The following is a 25,627-nucleotide window of genomic DNA, read 5'->3' on the forward strand; positions in this document are numbered from 1 at the left end:
TCCATTCAAGTAACATTGATCCCCTCCCATTGATCCCTTTCCCATTGATCCCCGTCATTGATCCCCTCCCATTGATCCCCTCCCATTGATCCCTCTGTCATTGATCCCCTCATCCATCTGTCATTGATCCCCTCATCCATCTGTCATTGATCCCCTCCCCTTGATCCCCTCATCCATCTGTCATTGATCCCCTCCTCTTGATCCCCTTATCCATCTGTCATTGATCCCCTCCCATTGATCCCCCTGTCATTGATCCCTTTCCCATTGATCCCCTCCCATTGATCCCTCATCCCGTATGATTGATCCCCTCACCTGCAGCAAGGTGTGTCGCCGTGATCCCCTCGTGCCCTCATTGATCCCCTCGTCCTCCCATCGATCATCTCGGGCTCCTCCGACTCCACAGTCCGCGTGTGGGACGTAACAACAGGCGCCATGCTGAACACGCTCATACACCACTGCGAGGCGGTTCTTCATCTACGCTTCTGCAGCGGGATGATGGTCACTTGCAGCAAGGTGTGTCGCCGTGATCCCCTCGTGCCCGCCATTGATCCCCTCGGCCGAGTAACATTGATCCCCTCGTCCAAGTAACATTGATCCCCTCGTCCATGTAACATTGATCCCTTCATCCAAGTAACATTGATCCCCTCATCCAAGTAACATTGATCCCCTCCCATTGATCCCTTTCCCATTGATCCCCCTGTCCTTGACCCCCTCCCATTGATCCCCTGTCCTTGATCCCCTCCCATTGATCCCCTCCCATTGATCCCCTTCCTATTGATCCCCCTGTCATTGATCCCTCTGTCATTGATCCCCTCCCATTGATCCCTTGATCCCCTCCCATTGATCCCCCTGTCCTTGATCCCCTCCCATTGATCCCCCTGTCATTGATCCCCTCATCCCTCTGTCATTGATCCCCTCCCATTGATCCCCTCATCCATCTGTCATTGATCCCCTCCCATTGATCCTCTAATCCCTCTGTCATTGATCCCTTCATCCCGCTGTTATTGATCCCCTCACCTGCAGCAAGGTGTGTCGCTGTGATCCCCTCGTGCCCGCCATTGATCCCCTCGTCCGAGTAACATTGATCCCCTCGTCCAAGTAACATTGATCCCCTCGTCAAAGTAACATTGATCCCCTCGTCAAAGTAACATTGATCCCCTCATCCAAGTAACATTGATCCCCTCGTCCAAGTAACATTGATCCCCTCACCTGCAGCAAGGTATGTTGCTTTGGAACCCTTGGAAAAATACTGCAGCTCTATGTATAGAGCCTTTGAGAAATGGCTGGTGTTTTCTGACCCTTATCTCCCGCTTTTGAGAAATTGCAGGTGTTTTTGACCATTTGCCCTCCTCTTGATCCCCTTGTCATCTTCTCGATCCCCTCCTTGATCCCCTGATATCTGACAGGCTCCCCTGAACCCCTATTTTTCTTCCTCTTTAACCCCTCGCCCGCATCCGCTTGAACCCCTCATCCCCTCCCATTGATCCCCTCGTCCTCCTTTCATCAACCCATGCCATTGATCCCCTCGTCCTCCTTTCATCAACCCATGCCATTGATCCCCTTGTCCCACTTGATCCCCTCGTCCCGCTCCCCTCGATCTGCATCTTTTTTTTATCCACAACGAGTAAGTTCTTGGCCTGTATCTCACCTGATGGTAAGTGACGATCAGGCCGAAGCTGGAAGCGAGCTTCACCCGGAATCCTCAACCACGGAGGATCTGCGTTTCTTCAGGAGGATGATGGTAATTTGTAGCTAGGTTTGTTACTTTGGCGCCCTTGGACAAGGGCAGATGTTTTTCGAGCCCCTTTCCCAGTTCCCTTGATACCCGCGCCCTCTCACGTTATCACCTCATCCCTTAACCTTGTGATTCTCTACATAATATTTTATAATATTAAGAAGAGAGCAAAATGAAAAACCTTATTTTTCTGCGTTTGTTTGGTAAGTGACGTCTTTATTCTTTTATTCTAATTTACTTTTAAATTCTGTCCTTGACACCTTCACACCCTCAACCCCTCTTTTGGTCCTCGTCTCCCTACCCTAGATACCTTCGCCCCGGCTACCTAAGTAAACTCCGACAAACTTTACTTCGACATTACGTTACTCCGACATTTCTGAATATCGACATGACTTTACTTCGACACTACACTACTCCGACAAAGGATATTCGCCTTTGTCTAAGTAGTGTAGTGTCGAAGTAAAGTCATGTCGATATTCAGTAGTGTCGGAGTAACGTAATGTCAAAGTAACGTTTGTCGGAGTTCAGTTTTTGAGCCCCTTCGCCCCTTGTAATCCCTGCGTCCTCCAAACTATGCGTTCTTTTTGATAATAATTGGTATTGAAGCTGCGACCGCACTAACTGTAAGTTTTTTTTAAAATTTTCTGTGATGTTCACCGATACGCTTCCCCGCTCCGCTTTCCAGTTGCTTGTAAGAACTAGTTCGCAACTCCGTGTCTACTGAAGGAGAGCGGATATTTTATGCAATTCTTTTGTTGATTTTTACTTCGCTCACCGGCCACCGCTCCGTTTGAGATGTTTAATTTGGCATTGTTGTTTCAGGACCGATCGATAGCAGTGTGGGACATGAGCTCGACGACGGAGATCAACTTGCGCCGCGTGCTGGTCGGCCACCGCGCCGCCGTCAACGTGGTCGACTTCGACGAGAAGTACATCGTCAGCGCCAGCGGGGACCGGACCATCAAGGTACGCCATGATACCCCGTGTGCCCCTACTGATCCCCTCTTCCCCAGATACTCACATCCCCGGTTGACACCCTCCGATACCCAGTGCTCCTCATAATACCCTGTCTCCCTCTCTTGATACTCTCACGCTCCCGTTTGATACCTCACCTTCCCCTCCTGATACCCTGTCTCGCTTATCTTGATACTTTGTCTCCTTCCCTGATACCCACATCCTCGGATTGACATCATCATCATTTCAGCCATAGGACGTCCACTGCTGAACATAGGCCTCCCCCAATGACTTCCACATCGCACGGTTGGTAGCGGCCTGCATCCAGCGCCTTCCTGCTACCTTTATCAGGTCGTCAATGATACCCTACTGATACTCTATTCCTCCCCGGCATATTGAAGATTTAATTAGACATCATCAGTGCCAGCATCAATTTATCCATCAATTTCTAACACCCCCTTAATACCTCCTCTACCCTTGATATCCCACATCCCCTTCTTGATACCCCGTCCCCCTTATGATACGTCATCTTCCTGATACCCAGTTCCCCTTTTGATACCCCATCTCCTGTCATATTGAAGATGTAATGTAATGTGACATCGCCAACAATTCATCTAAACTGGTGCAGCTGTTAGGATATTAATTTATATTTTTATTGAAGTGTACCAGAAAACGACACAAGTTACACTCTTTTTTGAGTAGGCGGGTGCCTATCTGATAGGCCAGGGTGTCATCTACCTTAATACCTTTCATCAAAATCTGTCCAGCGGTTCTTGAACTATAAATGCTGTCTTTCCTGAAGACTTATAATCCGGACCTTTTCAAGGCGAGAGATAATAGGCACTTACAGGGCAGATATGTACCATCCTAGACTGCATCCCACTTAATACCAGGTGTGATTGTGGTCAAATACCTGCCTTGTTGTGCATAAAAAAATGGTGCAACTAACACTATTTTGTTTTATGTAGATATCTCAATTTTTCTTCACAGGTGTGGAACACGTCCTCATGCGAATTCGTTCGGACGCTAAACGGACACAAGCGCGGCATCGCGTGTCTTCAATACAGAGACCGGCTCGTCGTGTCCGGATCCTCGGACAACACGATCCGGCTCTGGGACATTGAGTGCGGACAGTGCATTAGAGTGCTTGAAGGACACGAGGAATTGGTGCGGTGTATACGGTGAGTGTTCTGTCTTTTTCGCACGCGTTAGTACCACGTATGAGCGAGCGAGACGCCGAGTGCTCGCTCGATACTAGCGCCCTGTTATGAGCCTCAGAGGATTTGGGTTTTTAAAAAAGAACACGAGATTAATAGGATAAGACAGCCGTCTAGTTCGGATGGTGGATTGAGACTGACTTGGAGATGCGAGGGATCGCAGGCTATGGATGGAAAATGATGAGTCGGCAAAAGGCGAAATGTCAAGTAAGCAATATAGGGTGCGAGGGCTATCTGTAACAGCCTGTATTCACAAACATTACTATGAGGTCTCACAGTGCGCGTGGATGCACAGGGTGACTACGAACCAATCCCAGAGCTCTAGTTAGTTAGTTAGTTTTGCAGGGCAATCGAATACCGCACTTAGCCTCATTATTGGGCCATTGTGCGCGATTTGTGGTTTATCTTCCTACTACAACCCAATCCCAGAGCTCTATTCAACGCTGTGCGTTCGATTTGCTGCTCCACTTAAGCAAGAATCGTTTGTGAATACGGGCTTCAGATATGGTATGGACGCCTGCGATTTCGCACTCGCCGGAACCAATGTGAGCGAGCGAGACGCCAAAAGTCTGTCAAGCCCCATACAACACCGGTTATGGTTTGCGTAAGATGGTGCAACTCAACCTAAATATCGGTCTGAAAGCATTATAAAGTGTATCTCACAATGAAAAAAGTTTGATGACCACCTAAACTAATGATATTCTACTTGAGTTCAACTTCAACCTCTATTTGAGTCCTTTTTACCCGATTGCGCCAGGAGGGTAAAAATCCCATATTCACAAAACTGCCATTTTTATTGTTTTCAGTAAAATCGGTTTTGTAAAATTTAATTCAGTAAAATTCAATAAACCTTACGGGTGCATGTGATGTACTACGCTACCATTTACCAACTGCCAAACCACACAGTCATGCAATCTATATCTATCTATATACATAAAAGAAAGTCGTGTTAGTTACTCCACTTATAACTCAAGAACGGCTGAACCGATTTAGCTGAAAATTGTCAGGGAGGTAGTTTAGAGCCAGGAGAAGGACATAGGATACTTTTTATCCCGTTCGACGGCATTCCCGTGTGACTTGACATGAAACGTCAGTCACTATAAAACGTGGTATAACAAAAAAGAATCAGACTTGGAATAACAAACCACGCGGGCGAAGCCGCGGGCGGAAAGCTAGTGCAAAATAAATGATTTGATTTGTAATTCCATTGCAGATTCGACAACAAGAGGATAGTTAGCGGCGCGTACGACGGCAAAATCAAAGTGTGGAATCTACCCGCGGCGCTCGACGTCAGAACGCCGCACCAGGATCTCTGCCTACAGACGCTAGTGGTGAGTGTATACAGCAAAAATAATCTATACTAATACTATCCAGTAAGGTAGGTAGGCCAACTTCGAGAAAGAGGTCAATCATCGAATCCAACTCGGCTGAGCAGCGTTCGGGAAGCTTCGCGATATTCTCACGTTCGAAATACCGCAGTGTCTCAAGACAAAAGTCTTTGACCAGTTGTTGCCAGTGATGGTATACGGATCTGAGACGTGGTCGCTTACTATGGGCCTCATAAGAAGGCTCAGGGTAATCCAAAGGGCGATGGAGCGTGCTATGCTCGGAGTTTCCCTGCGTGATCGAATCAGAAATGAGGAGATCCGTAGGAGAACCAGAGTGACTGACATAGCCCGCAGAATCGCTAAAATCAAGTTTCAATAGGCGGGGCACATAGCTCGTAGAGCTGATGGCCGCTGGGGCAGGAAAGTTCTTGAGTGGAGACCACGAGCCGGAAGACGTAGCGTGGGCAGGCCTCCCACTAGGTGGACCGACGATCTGGTGGGGGTCGCGGGAGGTGCCTGGATGCGAGCGGCGCAGGACCGGTCTTTGAAGCCTTTATCCAGCAGTGGACGTCTTTCGGCTGAAACGAACGAACGAATATTAAAAGATGAAGAGTTTTTTTTGTTTGGTTGAACGCGCTAATCTCAGGAACTACTGGCCTGATTTATCGAGAAAGGCTTTAGGTTATATGACATCACCCTACAGCCAATAGGGGCGGATCAGTAAAGAAAAGTGTTGCAAAAACGGGAATTTTTCAAATTATTTTCACGCGTACGAAGTCACGGACACGGCTAGTAAATAATGTCTCTGTGGGATCGACGATTCATGAAATGATGGATCTAGTGAAGGTTTCGAGAAGCACCTGAATACGGACAGCGCACGACTGGTCGTTTTGGAAACCCTTGGAAAGTCTTTTAGTTTGAAACTATGTATAGGCCATAAGTTACACCAAATGAGATACGCCTTTACGTTAGCTATGAATTGATGTAGCATACTCAGCCTTACTATCATACTCTGACTTTTTGACTCATGCTGAGTTAAACACCTTTTTGACAACACATTTTGCTTTATACTTATTTTCTTTTTATGTAACTTTTACTATTCTGTGTGCCAGATAAAAAAAATCTCTTTTAAACATTGTGTAAATAAAGTTTTTCTACTCCGTTCCCCAAACTAGTATCGCTAACAAGTCCCATTGCCCCCAGGAGCATACAGGACGAGTGTTCCGGCTCCAGTTCGACGAGTTCCAGATCGTTTCGTCATCGCACGACGACACCATCCTCGTGTGGGACTTCCTGAACTACGGCGGCGCCTCGCCCGCCGCGCCGCCCGCGCCGCCGCCGCGCCCGCGGACCCCCGACCACGACCGGGACCTGTTCGACTAGGTGGGTTGTTAAAAACAAAAAATAACGGACGAAAACACTTGAAAACTCACATAAACTTGCCAAAAACAAAAGAAAAACGAAAATAAGTCACTAAAATAAGCACTTAAACGGACTAAACCGCCAAAAAGAATAAAAATAAATACGAAAAAATAAAAAAAGTCGCTAAAATAACCATTCTGCGCGCGCTAGAGCGCTAAAAATATCCAAAAAGAAAGAAAAATACTGAAAAATATCAAAAAGTCACTAAAATAGGCACACCTGTGTACGCTAGAGCGCTTAAAACCTACAAATATACGAAAAGAAATCAAAAAGTCACTTAAATAGCCACATCGTGAAGTCTAGAGATGTGTAGATCCGCAGAAAAATATAAAAGACACTTAATAGCCGAGCTAGAGCGCGGTTGACGACCCAAAACGACACCTAGAAGCATAAATACTGCCTCAAAGACTCCCGCGCTCTATAAGTCCACTCAGTCCAATACTCGTGTCGTCATCGCACGACGACACCATCCTCGTGTGGGACTTCCTGAACTACGGCGGCGCCTCGCCCGCCGCGCCGCCCGCGCCGCCGCCGCGCCCGCGGACCCCGGACCACGACCGGGACCTGTTCGACTAGGTGGGTTGTTAAAAACAAAAAATAACGGACGAAAACACTTGAAAACTCACATAAACTTGCCAAAAACAAAAGAAAAACGAAAATAAGTCACTAAAATAAGCACTTAAACGGACTAAACCGCCAAAAAGAAAAAATAAATACGAAAAAATAAAAAAAAGTCGCTAAAATAACCATTCTGCGCGCGCTAGAGCGCTAAAAATATCCAAAAAGAAAGAAAAATACTGAAAAATATCAAAAAGTCACTAAAAATAGGCACACCTGTGTACGCTAGAGCGCTTAAAACCTACAAAAATACGTAAAATAATCAAAAAGTCACTTAAATAGCCACCTCGTTGACTCTACAGACATATAGATCCGCAGAAAAATATAAAAGACACTAAATAATCACGCTAGAGCGCGGTTGACAACCCAAAATGACACCTAGAAACATAAAGACTGCCTCAAAGACTCCCGCGCTCTATAAGTCCACTCAGTCCAACACTCGTGTCGTCATCGCACGACACCATCCTCGTGTGGGACTTCCTGAACTACGGCGGCGCCTCGCCCGCCGCGCCGCCCGCGCCGCCGCCGCGCCCGCGGACCCCCGACCACGACCGGGACCTGTTCGACTAGGTGAGAGCTTTGGATTGCAGCTGGGAGAACGGAAAACAAAAAAAGACACATAAATCAACTCTAAAACGTTAAAATAGGAGCTGAAAACAAAAATAAAAAACGAAGAAAAATACTTAAAAACTAACTTCAGGGCACTCTAAAGCGCCAAAATGTACGAAAACACAAAGAAAAAGCAAAAATAAAATAAAAAGAAACTAAAATAGACATCCCACGCGCGCTAGAATGCCAAAAATATCCAAAAAGAAGGAAAAATATCAAAAAGTCACTAAAATAGGCACGCTTGTGTACGCTAGAGTGCCAAAGATATTACGAAAAGAAAGAAAAAAAGAAAAAACATTATAATCACCCCATAGAAAAATATAAAAGACACTAATAGTCACGCTAAAGCACGGTTGACAATCCAAAATGACACTATTCTCTTTACTCTCGCGCGCTCTATAGTCCACTCAGTCAACACTCGTGTCGTCATCGCACGACACCATCCTCGTGTGGGACTTCCTGAACTACGGCGGCGCCTCGCCCGCCGCGCCGCCCGCGCCGCCGCCGCGCCCGCGGACCCCCGACCACGACCGGGACCTGTTCGACTAGGTGAGAGCTTTGGATTGCAGCTGGGAGAACGGAAAACAAAAAAAGACACATAAATCAACTCTAAACGCAATTTTTCCTATATTTGCATTATATGACAATGCTTTATGCCAAATTTCAAGATTCTGAGTTTACGGGAAGTATCCTGTAGGTTTTGATTCCTTTGCGAGTGTCGAAAATTTGTTGAAAATATCGACATAATCGGCTGTATCTTTTGATTGGCTTGGCTTAGAAGTTTGATATTTTCACAGCTTAAAGGGACAATAGACCTGAGTATTTCATGTGAATTTCAGCTTGATACGTTCACGCGTTCTTGAGATAAAGGGTCTTGACAGAAGGACGGACGGACAACAAAGTGATCCTATAAGGGTTCCGTTTTTTCCTTTTGAGGTACGGAACCCTAAAAATAAGAAAAGACACTAAAATACTCGCGCCTAAGCACCCCAGACCACGATCAGGACCTGTTCGACTAGGTTAGTAGGTTTACTTACAGCTGGTCGCGGAAAATAGAAAAAATAAACGAAAAAAAGTCACGTAAATGGACTCTAGAGCGACATGGACCTACTAAAAAGGTAGAAAAGAAACAAAAAATAAGGAAAGATTAAAATAGTCACGTTTAAGCACACCAGACCAAAACAGGGACCTTTTTGACTAGGTAAGGTTGCTGAAAACAAACAAAAAAAGGAGAAAATCTCTTAAAAACTCTGGAAAACACATAAATGAACCTACAAAATAAAAAGAAAAGAAAATACACTAAATTAGTCACTTATGCGGACTCTACAGCGCTAAAAATATACAAAAAGATAAAAAATAAACGAAAAATGATTAAATAATAACACTTACATAGACAGTAGACACCCTACCTACGCGCTCTAGAGCGAAAGACGAAAAATATGTGAAAAATAAGCAGAAACAAGGAATTACAAAAACTTAATATTGCCCAAAAGTTTGTTTATTAATTATGTATTTATTTCTATTTCAGGTCACCGAAACAGATAAGACTACACAACCACAACAGTGGTCGATGCCACATAGAAGTGAAGTGAAACGAAACATAGTGATGTGTACAGTGAGACAGTTACCAAACGGTGTACAGATTGACTATTTAGGACTTAATTTAAATTGGTACGATGACAAGTGAGTGGATCACAGACGGAGACGGTGAAGTGAGGTAATTCGGTCACAGTAAACTGATCTCTTCATAAGACTTGTAAAGGGACTTCTGTCTCAAACTTATAACGATCTTGTCAAACCGGAATCTTAAAACATACTACAGTTTGGTCTGTGAGCACGTAGAATTTTGTCCAATGACCCCTAGTTACCCATCCTTATCGCTTGCCCGTAATTATGTTGCTGTCGCGACGCGACTGTGCGACTGGCACCCGCAGTGAGTGTGCGAGCGCGACAGTAACATAATTACGCGCGAGCGATAAGGATGGGTAGCTTGGGGTCATTGGACAAAATTCTACGTGCTCACAGACCAGACTATGCCCGTTCGCGCTAAGTTTGCCGGTCCTTGAAATGCGCGTCCCATCCCCCAACCGCGATTAAAGGCTATTGGTTAGTGATTAAACGCAATTAATGTGTCTTATTTCACGCAAATACATAATAATCTTATCAATATTAATAAATAAAAAATATTTTAAATATAGTTTGTTATAGTTACAGACGTTTCCCTTCGAGTGACGTCATATCGCCAGCGGCAAACTTAAAGCGAATGGATAGTATTTAGTATAAATCATTTTAACCACGAAGACGCGCCCCACCAATGTTTGGTCTCGGTCGCGCGGGGTGCGGGGAGTGTGATCCGAGCAATCCGAGCGGCTTTATTGTAGTGTGCGAGTGCACTCATGGATTTTAGCGTGTACCGATAACACTTAAACATTAGCGGAAGAATGGTGGGGCGCGTCTTCGTGGATGAAGCGATCTATAACAGCCAAGACTACTTGTGAAATGAAAAATATTAATTTGACATTTGTCTCTGGTAAATTAGGGAGGGTCTTACTCCTGCAGTGGAGTAGACATTTGTATGTCATCGTAATATTGTAAACTCCGTCAGGTTATACTATAACGCGTGAGATTGCAAACTAACAGTGGGTTTAGGTTAGTTTGTAATCTAACTACGTCAAATTATAATCTGACGGATTTCACAGTTTTACAGTGATACACATAAATTGCTTAAAATTGTAATAAAAACAAAGTTGTGAAAGAAACCAGGAATGAAGTACAGTTAACAGCATAGCAGAGGGCTTAGTGTGTGTGAGTTTACATCAAACGTCGTCACTAGTGAGCACATAAAAAATGACATTAAATGTATGACGGATTGTACAGCGCCCCTAGCGGAAAAAAAATCAAAATCAAAAATATTTATTCAGTTTAGACCACAAGTGGCACTTATGAACGTCAATAGAAAATAATAAAAAAAGAAAATTTAGCCCTTATGGGGCACTTTACATGTCTCCTTATCTTTTGGGCCCCACCAGCGCTTCGAGACAAACATATGGCAAGTGCTGAGAAGAAACGCCGGAACAAACTCAGTCACCACTTATTGCCAGGAATTATCTAACGGTAAGAATAAACTTTCAAGAACTAAAATTTTCACATATTTTTTAACGCGCTCACTATGTGAGGACGTTTGATGCAAACACACTAAGGCCTCAGACTACGTTTTTCAAAAATAGACCCTAATACGGCTGTATAAGATGCCATTGCGTTTACCTCGATGTGTACAGTCAGCGTCAAATAATTCGTGACACCCAAAGTAGCCAAAAAGTTCGCAACGTCTTTGTTATAGATGACCCACGCTGAACTGTCCCACCAAACTCAAAGACAGGGGGGCGCTACCATCGTTCAACTATATGGTTTCCAACATGGCAAAAATCGGAACCAGCGATCCGGTATTGACGGTGGCGCCCCACTGTCAATGTCATGGATAGGACAGTTCAGTATTTTGGAACTATACAATTGGAATAAGGTTGTGTTGTCAACTTTTTGGCCACTTTGGGTGTCACGAACTATTTGACGCTGACTGTATAATGTGAAACTTTATGCCCACTATAATTTGAACTCTGTAGCCTTGACTTAAAGTCGTAATAGACTTACATGTAACGTATTGTATTGTTTTTAAAAAAAAGAGCTTTATTTTCAGTATGTGTATCTCTTTCGTACACGACGGCGCATATCAAGTTAAAGTCTATTTCTCTGTCGACATCGCATGATGTTTGTGTACTTTGTAAAACTTGTGGCCCCATCCTTGTTTATTCATAAAGGAAAGAAAGAGATATGCAGACTTTTTAATATGATCCTGCTTCAAAATGACAATGTATTCTCAATTGATTTTAAATCTTATGCTGTAGAACTAAGATCCGAAATCCATTGTGAATTTTTTTAAATTATTATTACGTCGACCCAAAGGCGACTGTACTTAACATTATCTGTCACAAAACTTGAAGTAAACAAAAGATACGATGACGATTCTGACATCGATCGTGCTGTCTCACTCACACGCGAATGTGAGAGCAAGACAGACTGCTGTTAATTAATCGATTGTCTGTATCCATGTGGCTATGATATACATTGTTCAAATAAGCATACGAGTGTTTAATAAAAGTCTTTTTTTCTTTCAAAAGCCCTTTCCAGGGCGCTTAGATGTCCTAAATGTAGCTTGCCCGGGGACAACATATAATGGGCTGGTGCTGAGAAGAAGTGGCGGAAGCAACTCAGCCACCTTTGTCAGCCTCTCTGTTACTTTTGTCGTTGTCTGTAATCTGTACTAAAGGCACTCACTGCGGGCACCCGTCGCACAGTCGCGACAGCAATATAATTACGCGCGAGCGATAAGGATGGGTAGCTTGGGGTCATTGGACAAAGTTCTACGTGCTCACAGACCGGGCTCTAGTTTTTTTTTTTTTTAAATAAATTAATAGTGTCTTCCACTTTTGTTGACAACTGCGTCGTACTAAAATTGACAAATTATCAATAGTTAGTATGTAGTATGCGGTCTTGCAAACGTACGATAGGCGTCCTGAAAACGTCTAATTTGAAAGAACCCTTGTCTCTTATACTCATTCACACAATCTTGTTCGAGCAATGTATTTGGCCAGAATTTTTAGTGAATCGTTACAAATTGAAAATGTAAATATACCAATGCTAGGACCCATAATGTGAAATGACACTCAAATCCAGGTTCAAACTCAAGAATGGATTCATCTCGTGATTGGTTGAATCTCAAATACAGACCGATCGCATTTAAAATCTATATTTTGTGACTGAATCCGTACTTGAGTGTCCTTTCATAGTGTTGGTCACATGTATGTATGTGTGAAGGTGGTTGTAAATATGCATAAAAACTATTTGAAAATATACGAAACATGTATGGAAAGTTGTATTTGCAAAGAATACAAACATCTTTACACGTCTGTGACCAAAATAATATACTGTGACCGTGTTCAAATGGACTCGCAAATTGACAGATGCCAACTTGACACATGCAAGTGAACGCGTCGTGTCAACTGTCAAAATGACAAATAAAAATGTAAATGTACTGAGCATAGTGTTAGTGTACAGTCAGGGAAGTGTATGTAAAATTAAAGTTAAATGTTGTTGTGTATTGAATTTTGTTAAAACGGTTTGGATGATTTGATGACAGCTGTCAAAAAGTGATTTGGAGACCTGAATTTTTTGTGCTAATTTATGTATTTTTATATATTTTTAAATGCTGTTGAGTGCGAAAATATGGTCAAGTAAATTAAATGAGAATAATGTTTTTATCTTGTTAACTAGAAAATGAAATTGATTATTATTAAACAATTGTCAATTTGTGACTAAATGACAGATTTCTTTGATCAGTCAATATTGAACCTTATAATAAACACAAAGCTGAAAATAATTTTAGTTGACTTGTTAACGATTTTAGATTGTACATTATTACCAGAACAGAATATCAGTGCGTCTCTTTTTCTCCCATATTGACAGAAAGAGTCGGCTTACAGCTGTCAAACGTAGCAACCATAGACAAATTTAGTTGACATTTCTAAGCTCTAATTAAATTTGACAGTTCGCATGTTAAATAATAAAAATACGGTTTCGAGTTTTGTAATAAGAAGAATCAGTTGTTTTCTCACAGAGGTCGTTTTAGATGAATAAAGTTTTAATACCTGAGTGAGGATCTTATAATATTATGATAAAAACTTGAAACAGATTTTTTGATTTAGTTTGTTAAACGTGCGAGTCGTTTGTCTCTTTCAACTCGATACGGATGGAAAGAGACACTGAACTTTAATCAGCTGTATAGAATTCGATCCGTTGTAAGTTTACTTCGTTGACTGTACATGAGACGGTGTACTGCATACGGCACATCAGCCTACACATTTTAGTTGAAAAATCGCAGTTATTACAACTACATAAGAGCCACAGTGTTTAGCTTGATGTGCTGTCGTTCGTACCATAATGTATACAAAAATGTAGTCGAAAAAATAGTTTTTTTTTATATATAAAAAGTAAATGCTAGATTGTTCTAAAATGTTTTCTCGCGTGAGAGGTGTTCTGTAAAAAGCCAGTTAGATTAGGTAATAAATACTAAAATAATTGTAGATAGAATATGTATATCGACCACTGTGATTGGATCTGATATTTGAACTGTAAACAGCATATTAATGTACTACAGAAAATATTAGCAATTGATTTTGTCCCTGGCGTAAGATTCAAAATTGTATGAGTACAAAAAATACGTTGCTCAATTGATTTTTTGTAATAACGGTCAAAAACAGTTTTGGATTTGTTGTAGATTTTTATGCTGTCGACTGTACTAATCAGCTCCAATTACCGTGGTTCGGTCGGTCCGTTTTGAAAATTGCAAATGTGTTAAAAATATATAGCAATAAATGTTATGCTCTTTTCATGAAGTATTAGAAAGGGACAGCACGACGTATCTGGAAAAGGACAGCGTTTGTCAGTTGGCTGTTGTCTGAAGGTAGTTGTAAACGGAGTAATGGTTAAAATAATAAACAAGTTGCAGGTTCGCTTCCTACAAGGGAGTAAAGTAGGTTTGTAAAAGATAATTTTAATCAAACTTATTGTATCTATTTGGATATAATATGGCTATTCGTTAGTCCCTATAGTACAGTCGAGAGCACATAAAACTACATTTCAAAATAACTTTTTTGATGACTACATAAGGTCTGATTATTTTGGTGCTAGATATTTAAAACATTTATGTCTAATATGCGGTGTTTATATTCATAATTATTTATCTAACCAATTGTTGCTGTATATTGCTTTCAATTTGCCCAATGTTGCTAGAAAATACTGAAATATTGCCCGTTTACAATTAACCTTAAAGACAACGCATATGTATGTCTTTGTCATATTCTAAGAAATGAAAAGAGACAGCTTGTCCCGCCGAATAGAGTGGGACGTCTAAGTGCCTCAGACAGGTGTTCATATAGTAAATAAATGTTTCATTTTTCGAATGATACCGTCTTTTTCATGTCCGCCGGTTGTGAAAGAGACAGCGCCAATGTCACTGATTAACATATTTTGGATAAACCAAAACGGATTGACTTGGTTGTGTTCTTATTAGACTTGCAGCTAGCGGTTCTGTACTTCAATTTGTATTATGTTTATTAGAAATAACATTAGATCCCGTTCCCATTAACTTCTCCAATATGCTTGAGTGAATTCACTACAATAGTCCAGCGGTGGACGTATCGTACTAACGACAACCACACGACGGTGTCGATATAATGTCCGTTTATTAGTTTCAGACTTCAGTTCACAAAGTTGCCTAAATTTTGCAAATGGTACGACAAAAAAAAACATACACTCGAATTGAGAACCTCCTCCTTTTTTGGAAGTCGATTAAAAATTAGAAATAAATGCATCTGAAATGATTGAACATTTTATTCATAATTTTATTCATAATTTTATTCATAATTTTATTCATAATTTTATACATCCATGATAATTTCACTAAAGATTGAAAGTCAGGCCTAGATAAAGCAACATTCGTGACAGTTTGAATTTCGAAATCGCAAAGAGAAGCGATTTTGGAGTTACATCTGTCAACTTTGTAACTTGTCTAGGCTGGTATTACAGTGATTAACTTTGAACTATTCCGCTCTTCCTGTCTCTCTCACTTATGCCAGGTTGCTGGTATGAGTAAAAGAGATAGATATTAAAGCTGTTAGCCTAATAAGAATATGACCCTAAAAACTAATTGAATGTTGTCGCGACGAATTCCTTATTGTATTTATTTGTATTAAAATTGTGAATAGAATGCTATTTGGTATAGAATTAAATAGTGGATTCTTTTAATTTTTTAATCTAGAACGTTGCCCGTGCAAGAAGCACGGGCGGCCATTGCAAGATGCGTATAGTGTCTTCCTTTTCGTTTTGTAAGGAGTAGAGAAGGATAGCAAACTTTTTGGTATTTATTTTTAATTTACTTGACAAACAACGTGATACAATCATTATTGTATAATTTTCATAAGTAATAATCAAATTTCCCATGCTCAAACAACGTTCAAATTGGCGTTTATACATGGGGACAAGTGATTTAGCTATCCTTTTCTCACTGTAAAGATAAGAAAGAACAAAACATGTTTAAATGTTTTTGATATCACATTAATTTAGTTCTTGCAATGGTCGCCTGGGCTGTCTTAGTGCGGTAGTCAGTTTCAAAGTACAGTGCGCCACGGTTATTCATGTATTTGGCATGCTAGAAAAACATTAGCTATCGTTTTCTGACAGTAAATTACTAGCTGATGATAAAAAACTGACTACAGCGCCCTCTATCTGTCAATCATGTGTGGTACCGTATTTTTGAAGCTGACTGTACTTCTAAATGTCAAATGTCCAGTGACAGCTGTCATTCAGAGTCGGGCACTAAATAATGTAATCTTTTTTTTATCGAAATCATTTTTTTTATTTTGTCATCTTAATGCTATTTGTGCTGATAGCTTGTAAATAAAATGGCTGCACAGAGTAATTTTGTTTATTTTTGATATACCTTTTGACCCTGCCCAGTGGCGGCGTAGCATGGGGTGGCACCCGGGGCGATCATTCCCCCCCTCGTCATAAGTCCTAAGGCACCCCCTGGAGGATTTTTGTTTCCTACCGATTCGAAGATTGAAAGATAATCGCAGATTTGCCATGCAGATGTGCCAGTGAGTACTAATCTTCGCGACTTTTGTCACCCCCTGATGCTTGGCACCCGGGGCGTACTTTGTAGGATTTATCCTCTTTCCCCTCTAGCTAGACAAAATGCACTTTTTGATCGAATCGAAAATCGAATTTGTCAAAACTCCATACAAAAAAAGGGCTTTTCGACTTGTTTGCGATTATAATTTTCACTTTGTCTAGACCCACTGGTACACCTATTTATACCAAGGTATCCCTACTGGTAGGGATAAGTGGGATTGACTTAAAACAATGCAGTAAATATTTTTTTCCCAACTTGGCTAACTCAGCCGATTATTGTTATAATCGATATAGTTAGCAATTCATACAATGAATCGATAAAATCCTTGACTAAGAATTTTTTTTACCCCATCACTAGTTTATTGATTGCCAGCTGCGTCTGTTTGGCTTTTTGAGGTTATGTTGTAAAATTGCTAAAAAATCTGCAATTTCACTGAATTTATGCGACGAATTGTGTTTATTACACCAGTGAGAAGTGTTTAAGAATGTCTGAAACTGAAGAACCCCCAGCTAAAGTAGCGAAGCTCGAGGTAACTTCGTTATTTTTAATGGAGTCTACTTGCTCTTTTTAGAAATTAGCTAGAAGTTTTTAGTATTTTGTACCACATTTTAGAATCCATTAAACGGTCAGAGGGTAGGGTTACTCCCAATAGTTATATTTATTTAATTGTCGTCAGCTAAATATAGTTTTTTTAATTCGATACACGGCCGTTTATCCTACCAAACTTGCCCTTCCGAAAAATTACACCCCCTCGATCTTTTTTTATTGTAATATACTGACGAAAGTAATGGTTGGATTTGTATGTAATGGTTATATTAAAGGTGCTTTTTCAATCTATACTATAATATTAGAAATGCGAAAGTAACATCTCACTCTGTCTGTTTGTCTCGCTTTCACGCCTAAACCACTGAAGCGATTTTGATGAACATAGGACAGTTTTTATCCCGGTTTTTGAAACAGGGACGTGCGCGATAAAGTTTTTCTGTGACAGACAAAATTACACGCGGGCGAAGCCGCGGGAAAAGCTAGTTCAATTATAAATAAGACTAAACTGGTCTATTATGGGATGTCTTCACAAAACACCCATTTACTTGTTATTCCAGATGTCACAAACGTTCACACAGCCGGAGGAACCTGAGGAAGGCCAAGATGAGGGTCAGGAGGAGTGGCTGAGCGAGGGACTCCTCACCGACGACGATTGCATGCCGCCTGTACGTAATCTTATAATATAAAAATGAATCGCAAAATGTGTTGGTAAGCGCATAACTCAACAACGCCTGGACCAATTTTACCAATTCTTTTTTTTAAATGTTTGTTGAAGTCCAAGGATGGTTTTTACAGCGAGAAAAGTTTGAATAATTTCCGGGTAAACCCTAAAAAACTCGAAACTTCACCCCTAAGGGTAAAACGGGGTCCACGCGTACGAAGTCGCGGGCGGCCGCTAATACTGGATAATGTTTCATCTTGAGGACAATAAAAAACCTTAGGCTTAGATGCACCACCTAACTTTGAGTAACTATAACGATAACCGGTGTTTTTTGTATGGAGTTTGACAGATTTTTGACGTTTGTCAAAGTTAAAGTAAGATATTATGGTGCAACCCAGCCTCAATGTACGTATTTGATAATATTTATGACTTTTTGTAATGTTATGAAAACTATAGAAACTAACTCAGTTATGTTTGTAAAAACCAGAATAGAAAGTAATGACCATAAAAAATCTTAACATGTAAGGTCGCGGGAAGAGCCTGGATGCGGGCAGCGCAGGACCGTTCATTGTGGAAAACCTTGGGGGAGGCCTTTGTCCAGCAGTGGACGTCATTTGGCTGAAACGAACAAACGAAGAGGCAGCCACAAATGATTCTAGTTTCTTGCTTCTCAGTGGAGTTATTGGCGCATATTTATGTCCTGATGCAGTGGTAGAGCTAATACTATACTGTATAAAAGTGCTATTTGAAGTGTATTTGCAATTAATAAGAACCTACTTTCTTGACTTTTGAGCTTTTATGAATACAGTTACAATATACACTGGCACAATAGTGACTGAGTTTCTTGCACTGCTTCTTCTCAGCTCTGGCCCATTCATTGTCCTGAAGCAGTGGTAGGGTTAATACTGGGACATGTAAAATTGCTTTTTAAAAGCCTATTTGCAAAAATAAATGAGTTTGTTTTTATGAGTTTATCACACACTCAGTTACATGATATCCAGCATCATGTTTAATTCTGTTACATTTTTAATTTCCTCAGGCTGACCAAGACAACAGCACCATATCCCTACCAACAGACACAGAAAACGCCCCAGAGAACCAAGAGCCCGCACCTTCAGAGGAACCAACACAAGAAGCGAAGAATATGATGGAAGATGCCAACATCGAGAAAACTTTAAACAGCATGGACAACTCTCAGAGTACGGGCATCGACCCGTTCGATGCGTTGCTGAAGGATAACCAGAATATCAATAGTGAGAAGAAGGAACAGTCAGATGGGAACGATACGGATGATCTGTTGGTGAGTGATCTAATTTTGATGAGGCGACAGTAGCCCAATGGTTTTGACGTCTGGCTTACGATTCAAGGTTGCTAGTCTGAACCCCATTGAATCTTATTAGGTATTACCATATCATTACTATAATTAGTAATGGAATAGTCACAATGAGAATTTACTTTCCATGAATTATATGGACCGAATTATTGGATACGCGCCACGATTTTGTCTTTTTGATTTTAGGCGATAAGCCCTTACATTTGTCTAAAACAGCAGTTCCCGAATGGTGGTCCGCGGAACCCTGGGGTTCCGTGGAAAGGCCGCAAGGGTTCCGTAAAAAGTATTATCCCACGTTTCGTGCCCGACGTTGTTCGCTCGCACCGACTTGTTTACGCACAAGGGAGGGGCAGGGCGTGCGGGCGGAGTAGTACGGGGGTTCCGCTAGGAAAAGTATAATCAATTAGGGTTCCTTGGCAAAAAAAAATTGGGAAGCCCTGGTCTAAAATTGACGATAAGATTATAGGACGAAGCACACTTATCAACTCGGAAACGGATCGTAACAATATCAACTCGAGGCGGGCAGTATTCTTTGTATGAAACTTCGCACACTTATCCGCATCATAATGTAAACGCCTCGCCTCGCGGTTGACTGCGTGGCGTAAGGCGATACGTTGTTGATCCCTATCCGGGCATAAGTGTGCTATGATCTTAAATAGTGTCGCACATTCACATTCTAAGCCAGCAGAAGAAAAATATGTACTACCCGTTCGCGCTAAGTTTGCCGGTCCGAGGAATAAATAAAAAATATTTTCAATATAGTTTGCTATAGTTATAGACACTTCTCATCGAGTGACGTCATGTCGCCAGCGGCAAACTTATCGCGAACGGATACTAACTTAACGAAACTTAACTAATTTCCCTCCACAGAGAATGTTAGAAGACGACGACAAGACCAAAAAGATCAAGGTTCTGACCAAAACAAAACCCAAGGAGACGCCGAAAGACGACGCGGCGTCCAGCGATGATGATGACGAATACATTTTCAAGGTAATTTTGTTTTAATAAAAAAGCTTTTAAAATATTATATTCTCAACACGACATTTAAATGAGTTAACTAAAAACTTTAAAATCTTTTAAGAAATAGCTTTTACCTTAAATAATGTGTTATTTATTAAATATGTGATTACGGGACGTTACATGTTGTTGTAGCATGTCAAGTGACGCTTCGAGTTTTTTTTTTAGAGTTTTTCGTTATAATATGTAGAAAAGCTCTAAATGATTTAATTATGCCAAGGCTATAAAAATGTAAAACATCCCTGCATTTCCCTACTGACAAGGTGTGTTATTGTTTAAAAAAATCTATGGTTTTGTTGATGAATTTACGAATAATTAATTTTCAGGGTGCAACAGTGAAGAAGTTGAAAATGGCTAAGAATGCAGTCATACAGAAGTATCCAGCTTCTAAAGCTATGCCCGAGACGTCTGAAGACGAGACTGACGCTGTGAGTTTATTAATTAATTAATTTACTTTACTTTTCTCTGGGTCTCAAACTATCTTTAAACCCAATTTTATCTAAATCGGTTCAGTGGTATAAGCATGAAAGAGTTACTACTATAGTCCATTCAGCGTAAGAAAGTGATTATGACACTTCTATTTAGTGAGGCGCTTCTTTTAAACCTAATCGATATTTTTTAGAATCGAGAATATTTTCTTAAGAAATCTAATCGACTTTTTATTTATTTGATTTTTAATTTTATCTACGATAAATCAAAATTATATTTACGAATTTTAATTATCTGGATATGGAATAAACGTTGTTACATAATAAATCACAAAGAATTAAATGTTATGCATTTTATTCAATAAAAACAACAAATAACAATGACAAACAACTCGTGGAGAAATCGCGTAAAACACAACCGGCCATATAAGGCAAACGCACACGTACTGACTGAACTTTGACCTTCCTGAGAGAATAATTGGGATTCGATGGTGAGATGACCACCATACCGATTATTGATTGGTTTCGATTGTTCTTGTCCATCCCTATGAGCAAAAGTTCCGATTAACGCATTATGCATTTCATATAATATTTTTTCACAAATTTTAATAAATAATAAACTAATAAGTATTTGAAATTCTTGTTTAGGTTAATTGAGAAAGATTATTAATTGTATTTTGAAAGGATAAAGTCACAAAAAAGTGATGAATTTTTGTACCTCAATATTTTTATTCTTAGGAAGTTGGATTCATGAAACGAAATGTTTCATCTGTCTAAATCACCATCATAAGCTGAATGAACTATAAAGTTCGGTCACCGAGCACATAGAATTTCATCCAATGACCCCAAGCTACCCATCCTTATCGCTCGCGCGTAATTATGTTGCTGTCGCGACTGTGCGACGGGCGCCCGCAGTGAGTGTGCGAGAAAATCTATGTGTTCGGCGACCGGACTTTATTTAATTTATAAGTATAGGTTTTTACGAGAAATTACTATAATATGTCTAGCGCTTAACTGAGTATTTGCCTGAGGCATGAGAGAGGCATGGGAGGGGTGACATTGACATATTATGACATGACAGCATACAAATCTGAAGCACATTTGAAGACTCGCCGACGTTAGACGTCCCAAAAAAACCCTCACTGGCCGCTCCCAAAGCTGAGGCACTGATTGAGTTAATTTTAGATCTTTAATGCTTTCACATTTATAATATTAGTAAGATAGGATTTGTTTACAAGAAACTACTAAAGCCTGGTCCGTGAGCACGTAGAATTTTGTCCAATGACCCCAAGCTACCCATCCTTATCGCTTGCGCGTAATTATGTTGCTGTCGCGCTCGCACACTCACTGCGGGCGCCCGTCGCACAGTCGCGACAGCAATATAATTACACGCGAGCGATAAGGATGGGTAGCTTGGGGTCATTGGACAAAATTTTACGTGCTCACGGACCAGGCTTTAGTAACTTACAAAAGCATGGCTTTCTTCCAGTCGTCAGAAGACATGCATTTAATGCAGAAGATGTTCGGGAAGAATGCAGGCAACGCGCAGACCTCGAAAGCACCTCAGAAGCAGACCCTGCCTTCGCTGAAGAAAACATTTACTCCGAAGAAAATCGTCCGGCTTGGGAATAATACGAATTTTAGACAAGGTGAGTAATTATATGAACTGACAATATTACAATCAGTGATTTTCAACCTTTTTCATGACACGACCGAGGGGTATTTTGCGACCCCCAACCGCTCGCTTTTTTTCATGCTTTGGATAATGTTACAAAGATGTTTTAGGGACCGAATACGAGGTAGTTTTTACGACCTCTCGCGACCCCCTTGTAGAGGCTTCGCGACCCACCAGGGGGTTGCGACACAGGTTGAAAAACAGATATATAGCCTGACCAGGAACATAAAAACCCTGGCATAGAGGCGCGTCAATTACATTTGATAGTGCAACACTGAGTACAGTCGTACCTGTGTTAAATTAATAGGCTAACTTTATGTATCAGGATTCAGGATTACGTCCTAATTAATTGATATTTTCATAAATTAACGAATAAAGATTATACAGGGTGGAAACGATAAGTGATCTCACTCGATTATTTCTAAACTATACAAGATATTGAAAAACTGGTTACTGATCCTGAAAGTGCTTCACGAGCTCTTTCAAACGGTACCAATAATAGGTTACAGAATAAACTGGAACTATCCGAAAATTCAATGTTTCCAGCTTCCATACTAAATGTATGCCAACCACAATATTAGAAATGTAATTAATTTTTTGTTAAATAATAAACTTAAAAAGTCGGTTGAATAAACTCGTAACTTGCATCTTATTTGAAATTATTTGTGGAAAACATTAGTTTATAGGCTTTACTTGCTATAATATTATCAAGAGATGAGTGCCATGACTGTGATAGTACTAAATGTATGGAAGATGGAAACATTGAATTTTTGGATAGATCCAGTTTATTTTGTAAGCTATTGTTGATACCGTTGGATAGAGCTCGTGAAGCACTTTTAGGATCAGTAATTAGTTTTGCGATATCTTGTGTAGTTTTTAATATTATGTAATTTTACCAAATGTATGGAAGCTGGAAACATTGAATTTTCGGATAGTTCCAGTTTATTCTGTAACCTATTATTACAGCTAATTTTCATAGTGGACTGTACTATACGATAAACATGTCAGTCAATTTGACAACCTTTGTCGGAAACATTATTCAATGAAAATATTGTCCGAACCCTTGGTATTTCTCTTCGATAAATACTTTAACACATTGTGAACCACTTTTCTTTCACGACTATAAAAAGATTTTAGCAATTTAATTCACAAAATCAATTGCGCACATTTAAAATAAAGTTTGTTTACACTTTGACAGCAATAGACTGACATGCAAGGTGACATGTCAATGAAGTTTTCAGTTACTGTTGCCATTAAAAGAAATTAGTACCATTAGTTTTCCGCAACATGGCGAGGGTTTTTATGTTCCTGGTCAGGATATAGATAGTTTCATCCACTCGGCCGCGCCCCAGCAATGTCTGGTCTCGGTCGCGCGGGGTGCGGGGAGTGTGGTCCGAGCAATCCGTAAGGCATTACTGTAGTGTGCGTGTGTATGGATGATTTGGCGTGTACCGATATTTTTTGTCGACTCGACAGCAATTTTTGTTGAAAAATCATCCCTATTACAGTGGCACAAGGTACTTTATGTACATTTATTACTATTTGTTGTAGCCATGGAAAAGCGCCAAGCCGCTACCTCCACACCTCGCCCGGACTCCAAGTCGCTCCTGAAGAATCCTCAGAAGTCCATAGTCAAGGTTGTGGACAGGTCAGCTGTGGAGAAAGTCAAGTCTGAGGTGAGACTATTTATAAACTATCATCATCATTTCAGCCACAGGACGTCCACTGCTGAACATAGGACTCCCCCAATGATTTCCATATCGCCAGGTTAGTAGCGGCCTGCTTCCAGCGCCTTCCTGCTACCTTTATGAGGTCGGCAAGGAATGTTATGGATATGTAGTTTCGGTTATGGATACGATTACTGATATTTTTTTATTTCGGATATCCTAAAGTTTCGGTTACGGTTACGGATATCTGTGCTCTAGAATGCAATTTGGAATAGTTGTTCAACACGGTTCATTCATGGCCGCACACTTTACATCGAATAAAAAGTAATAAAAAAATAAAAAATGATACTACACTCGCGAGCAAAAGTATGGAATCACTTACACGAAGTTGTTTCCACGCGATCTTGTGTACTAACGAATTTGTTAGGAACAAAAAAAGTGGCACCATTTTAAAGATTAAACTTTTATCTTTAAATTGATACAAATTCATTTAAATCACACCAGTATTTAAAAAGATATCCCGGCTGATGTGAAGAAGTAACGAAAAAGACATGTATGAACTGTTTGAAACGTCGCGAGTTGCGGCCTATTTACCCCTATAAAAGCACGCGTTTTCGGATTTTTGCTTTCACACGTTGATTCATACACATCTCCGCTTCTTTTGACACTTTACCTGGGATTCTACACTTTCAGAAGCAGCACAAATCGTTGCACTATTGCAAGAAGGGCTCAGCCAGCGGGCTGTCGCACGTCAGCGCCACATAAGCCAGTCCTGGGTTTCGAAAGTTTTAAGACGCTTTCGGGAGACTGGTGGCTTTATCCCGAGACTAAGTTCTGAACAGCGCCGGCGCACATCGCAGAGGGAAGACCGTTTTTTCATGTCAACCTCTCTATGAAATCGTCATTTGACTGGAATCGACGTCCAGTAAGAGCTCAGAAATGTTCGTAGGATAGCTGTTAGCGAGTAGACAGTTTGTCTAAGACATAAGCAATAGAATTTAACTCCAAAAAGGCCTGCCACAGGCTCGAAACTGACGGCAGGTCACCGATAAGCACCCTTTCAATTTGCTCGTACACATCTCGATGGGAAGGCGAGTAATGGAGGCGAGTTCTGTTCTCCGATGAATGCAAACTGTGTTTGCAGGGCAGCAGTCGAAGAGGTCGGGTTTATAGGCGGCCTGAGGAGCGATTTGTGCAGTGCTGGTTCGCTGAAACAGTGGCTTATGGGGGTGGCTTGCTCGACTTAACATCGAGATGTGTACGAGCAAATTGAAAGCGTGCTTATCGGTGACCTGCCGTCAGTTTCGAGCCTGTGGCAGGCCTTTTTGGAGTTAAATTCTATTGCTTATGTCTTAGACAAACTGTCTACTCGCTAACAGCTATCCTACGAACATTTCTGAGCTCTTACTGGACGTCGATTCCAGTCAAATGACGATTTCATAGAGAGGTTGACATGAAAAAACGGTCTTCCCTCTGCGATGTGCGCCGGCGCTGTTCAGAACTTAGTCTCGGGATAAAGCCACCAGTCTCCCGAAAGCGTCTTAAAACTTTCGAAACCCAGGACTGGCTTATGTGGCGCTGACGTGCGACAGCCCGCTGGCTGAGCCCTTCTTGCAATAGTGCAACGATTTGTGCTGCTTCTGAAGGTGTAGAATCCCAGGTAAAGTGTCA

At 41.0% G+C, this 25,627-nt stretch overlaps 1 protein-coding gene across 1 annotated transcript; it reads left to right on the plus strand.

Annotated features, from left to right (window-relative positions):
- Positions 1-334: 334 nt before the first annotated feature.
- LOC114359236 (beta-TrCP-like) lies at positions 335-9,639 on the plus strand (the record flags this gene model as incomplete). Its single annotated transcript, XM_028313532.1, has 6 exons — positions 335-513; positions 2,558-2,701; positions 3,680-3,870; positions 5,120-5,237; positions 6,438-6,617; positions 9,412-9,639. Coding segments are annotated over 5 exons (812 nt in total), but the record flags the coding sequence as incomplete, so codon positions are not given.
- Between the last annotated feature and the right edge of the window lie 15,988 nt (positions 9,640-25,627).

This window comes from Ostrinia furnacalis, unplaced genomic scaffold (genome assembly GCF_004193835.3).
Source record: "Ostrinia furnacalis isolate ACB-3 unplaced genomic scaffold, ASM419383v2 OfSCF4246, whole genome shotgun sequence".
Classification (NCBI taxonomy): Eukaryota; Metazoa; Arthropoda; class Insecta; order Lepidoptera; family Crambidae; genus Ostrinia; species Ostrinia furnacalis.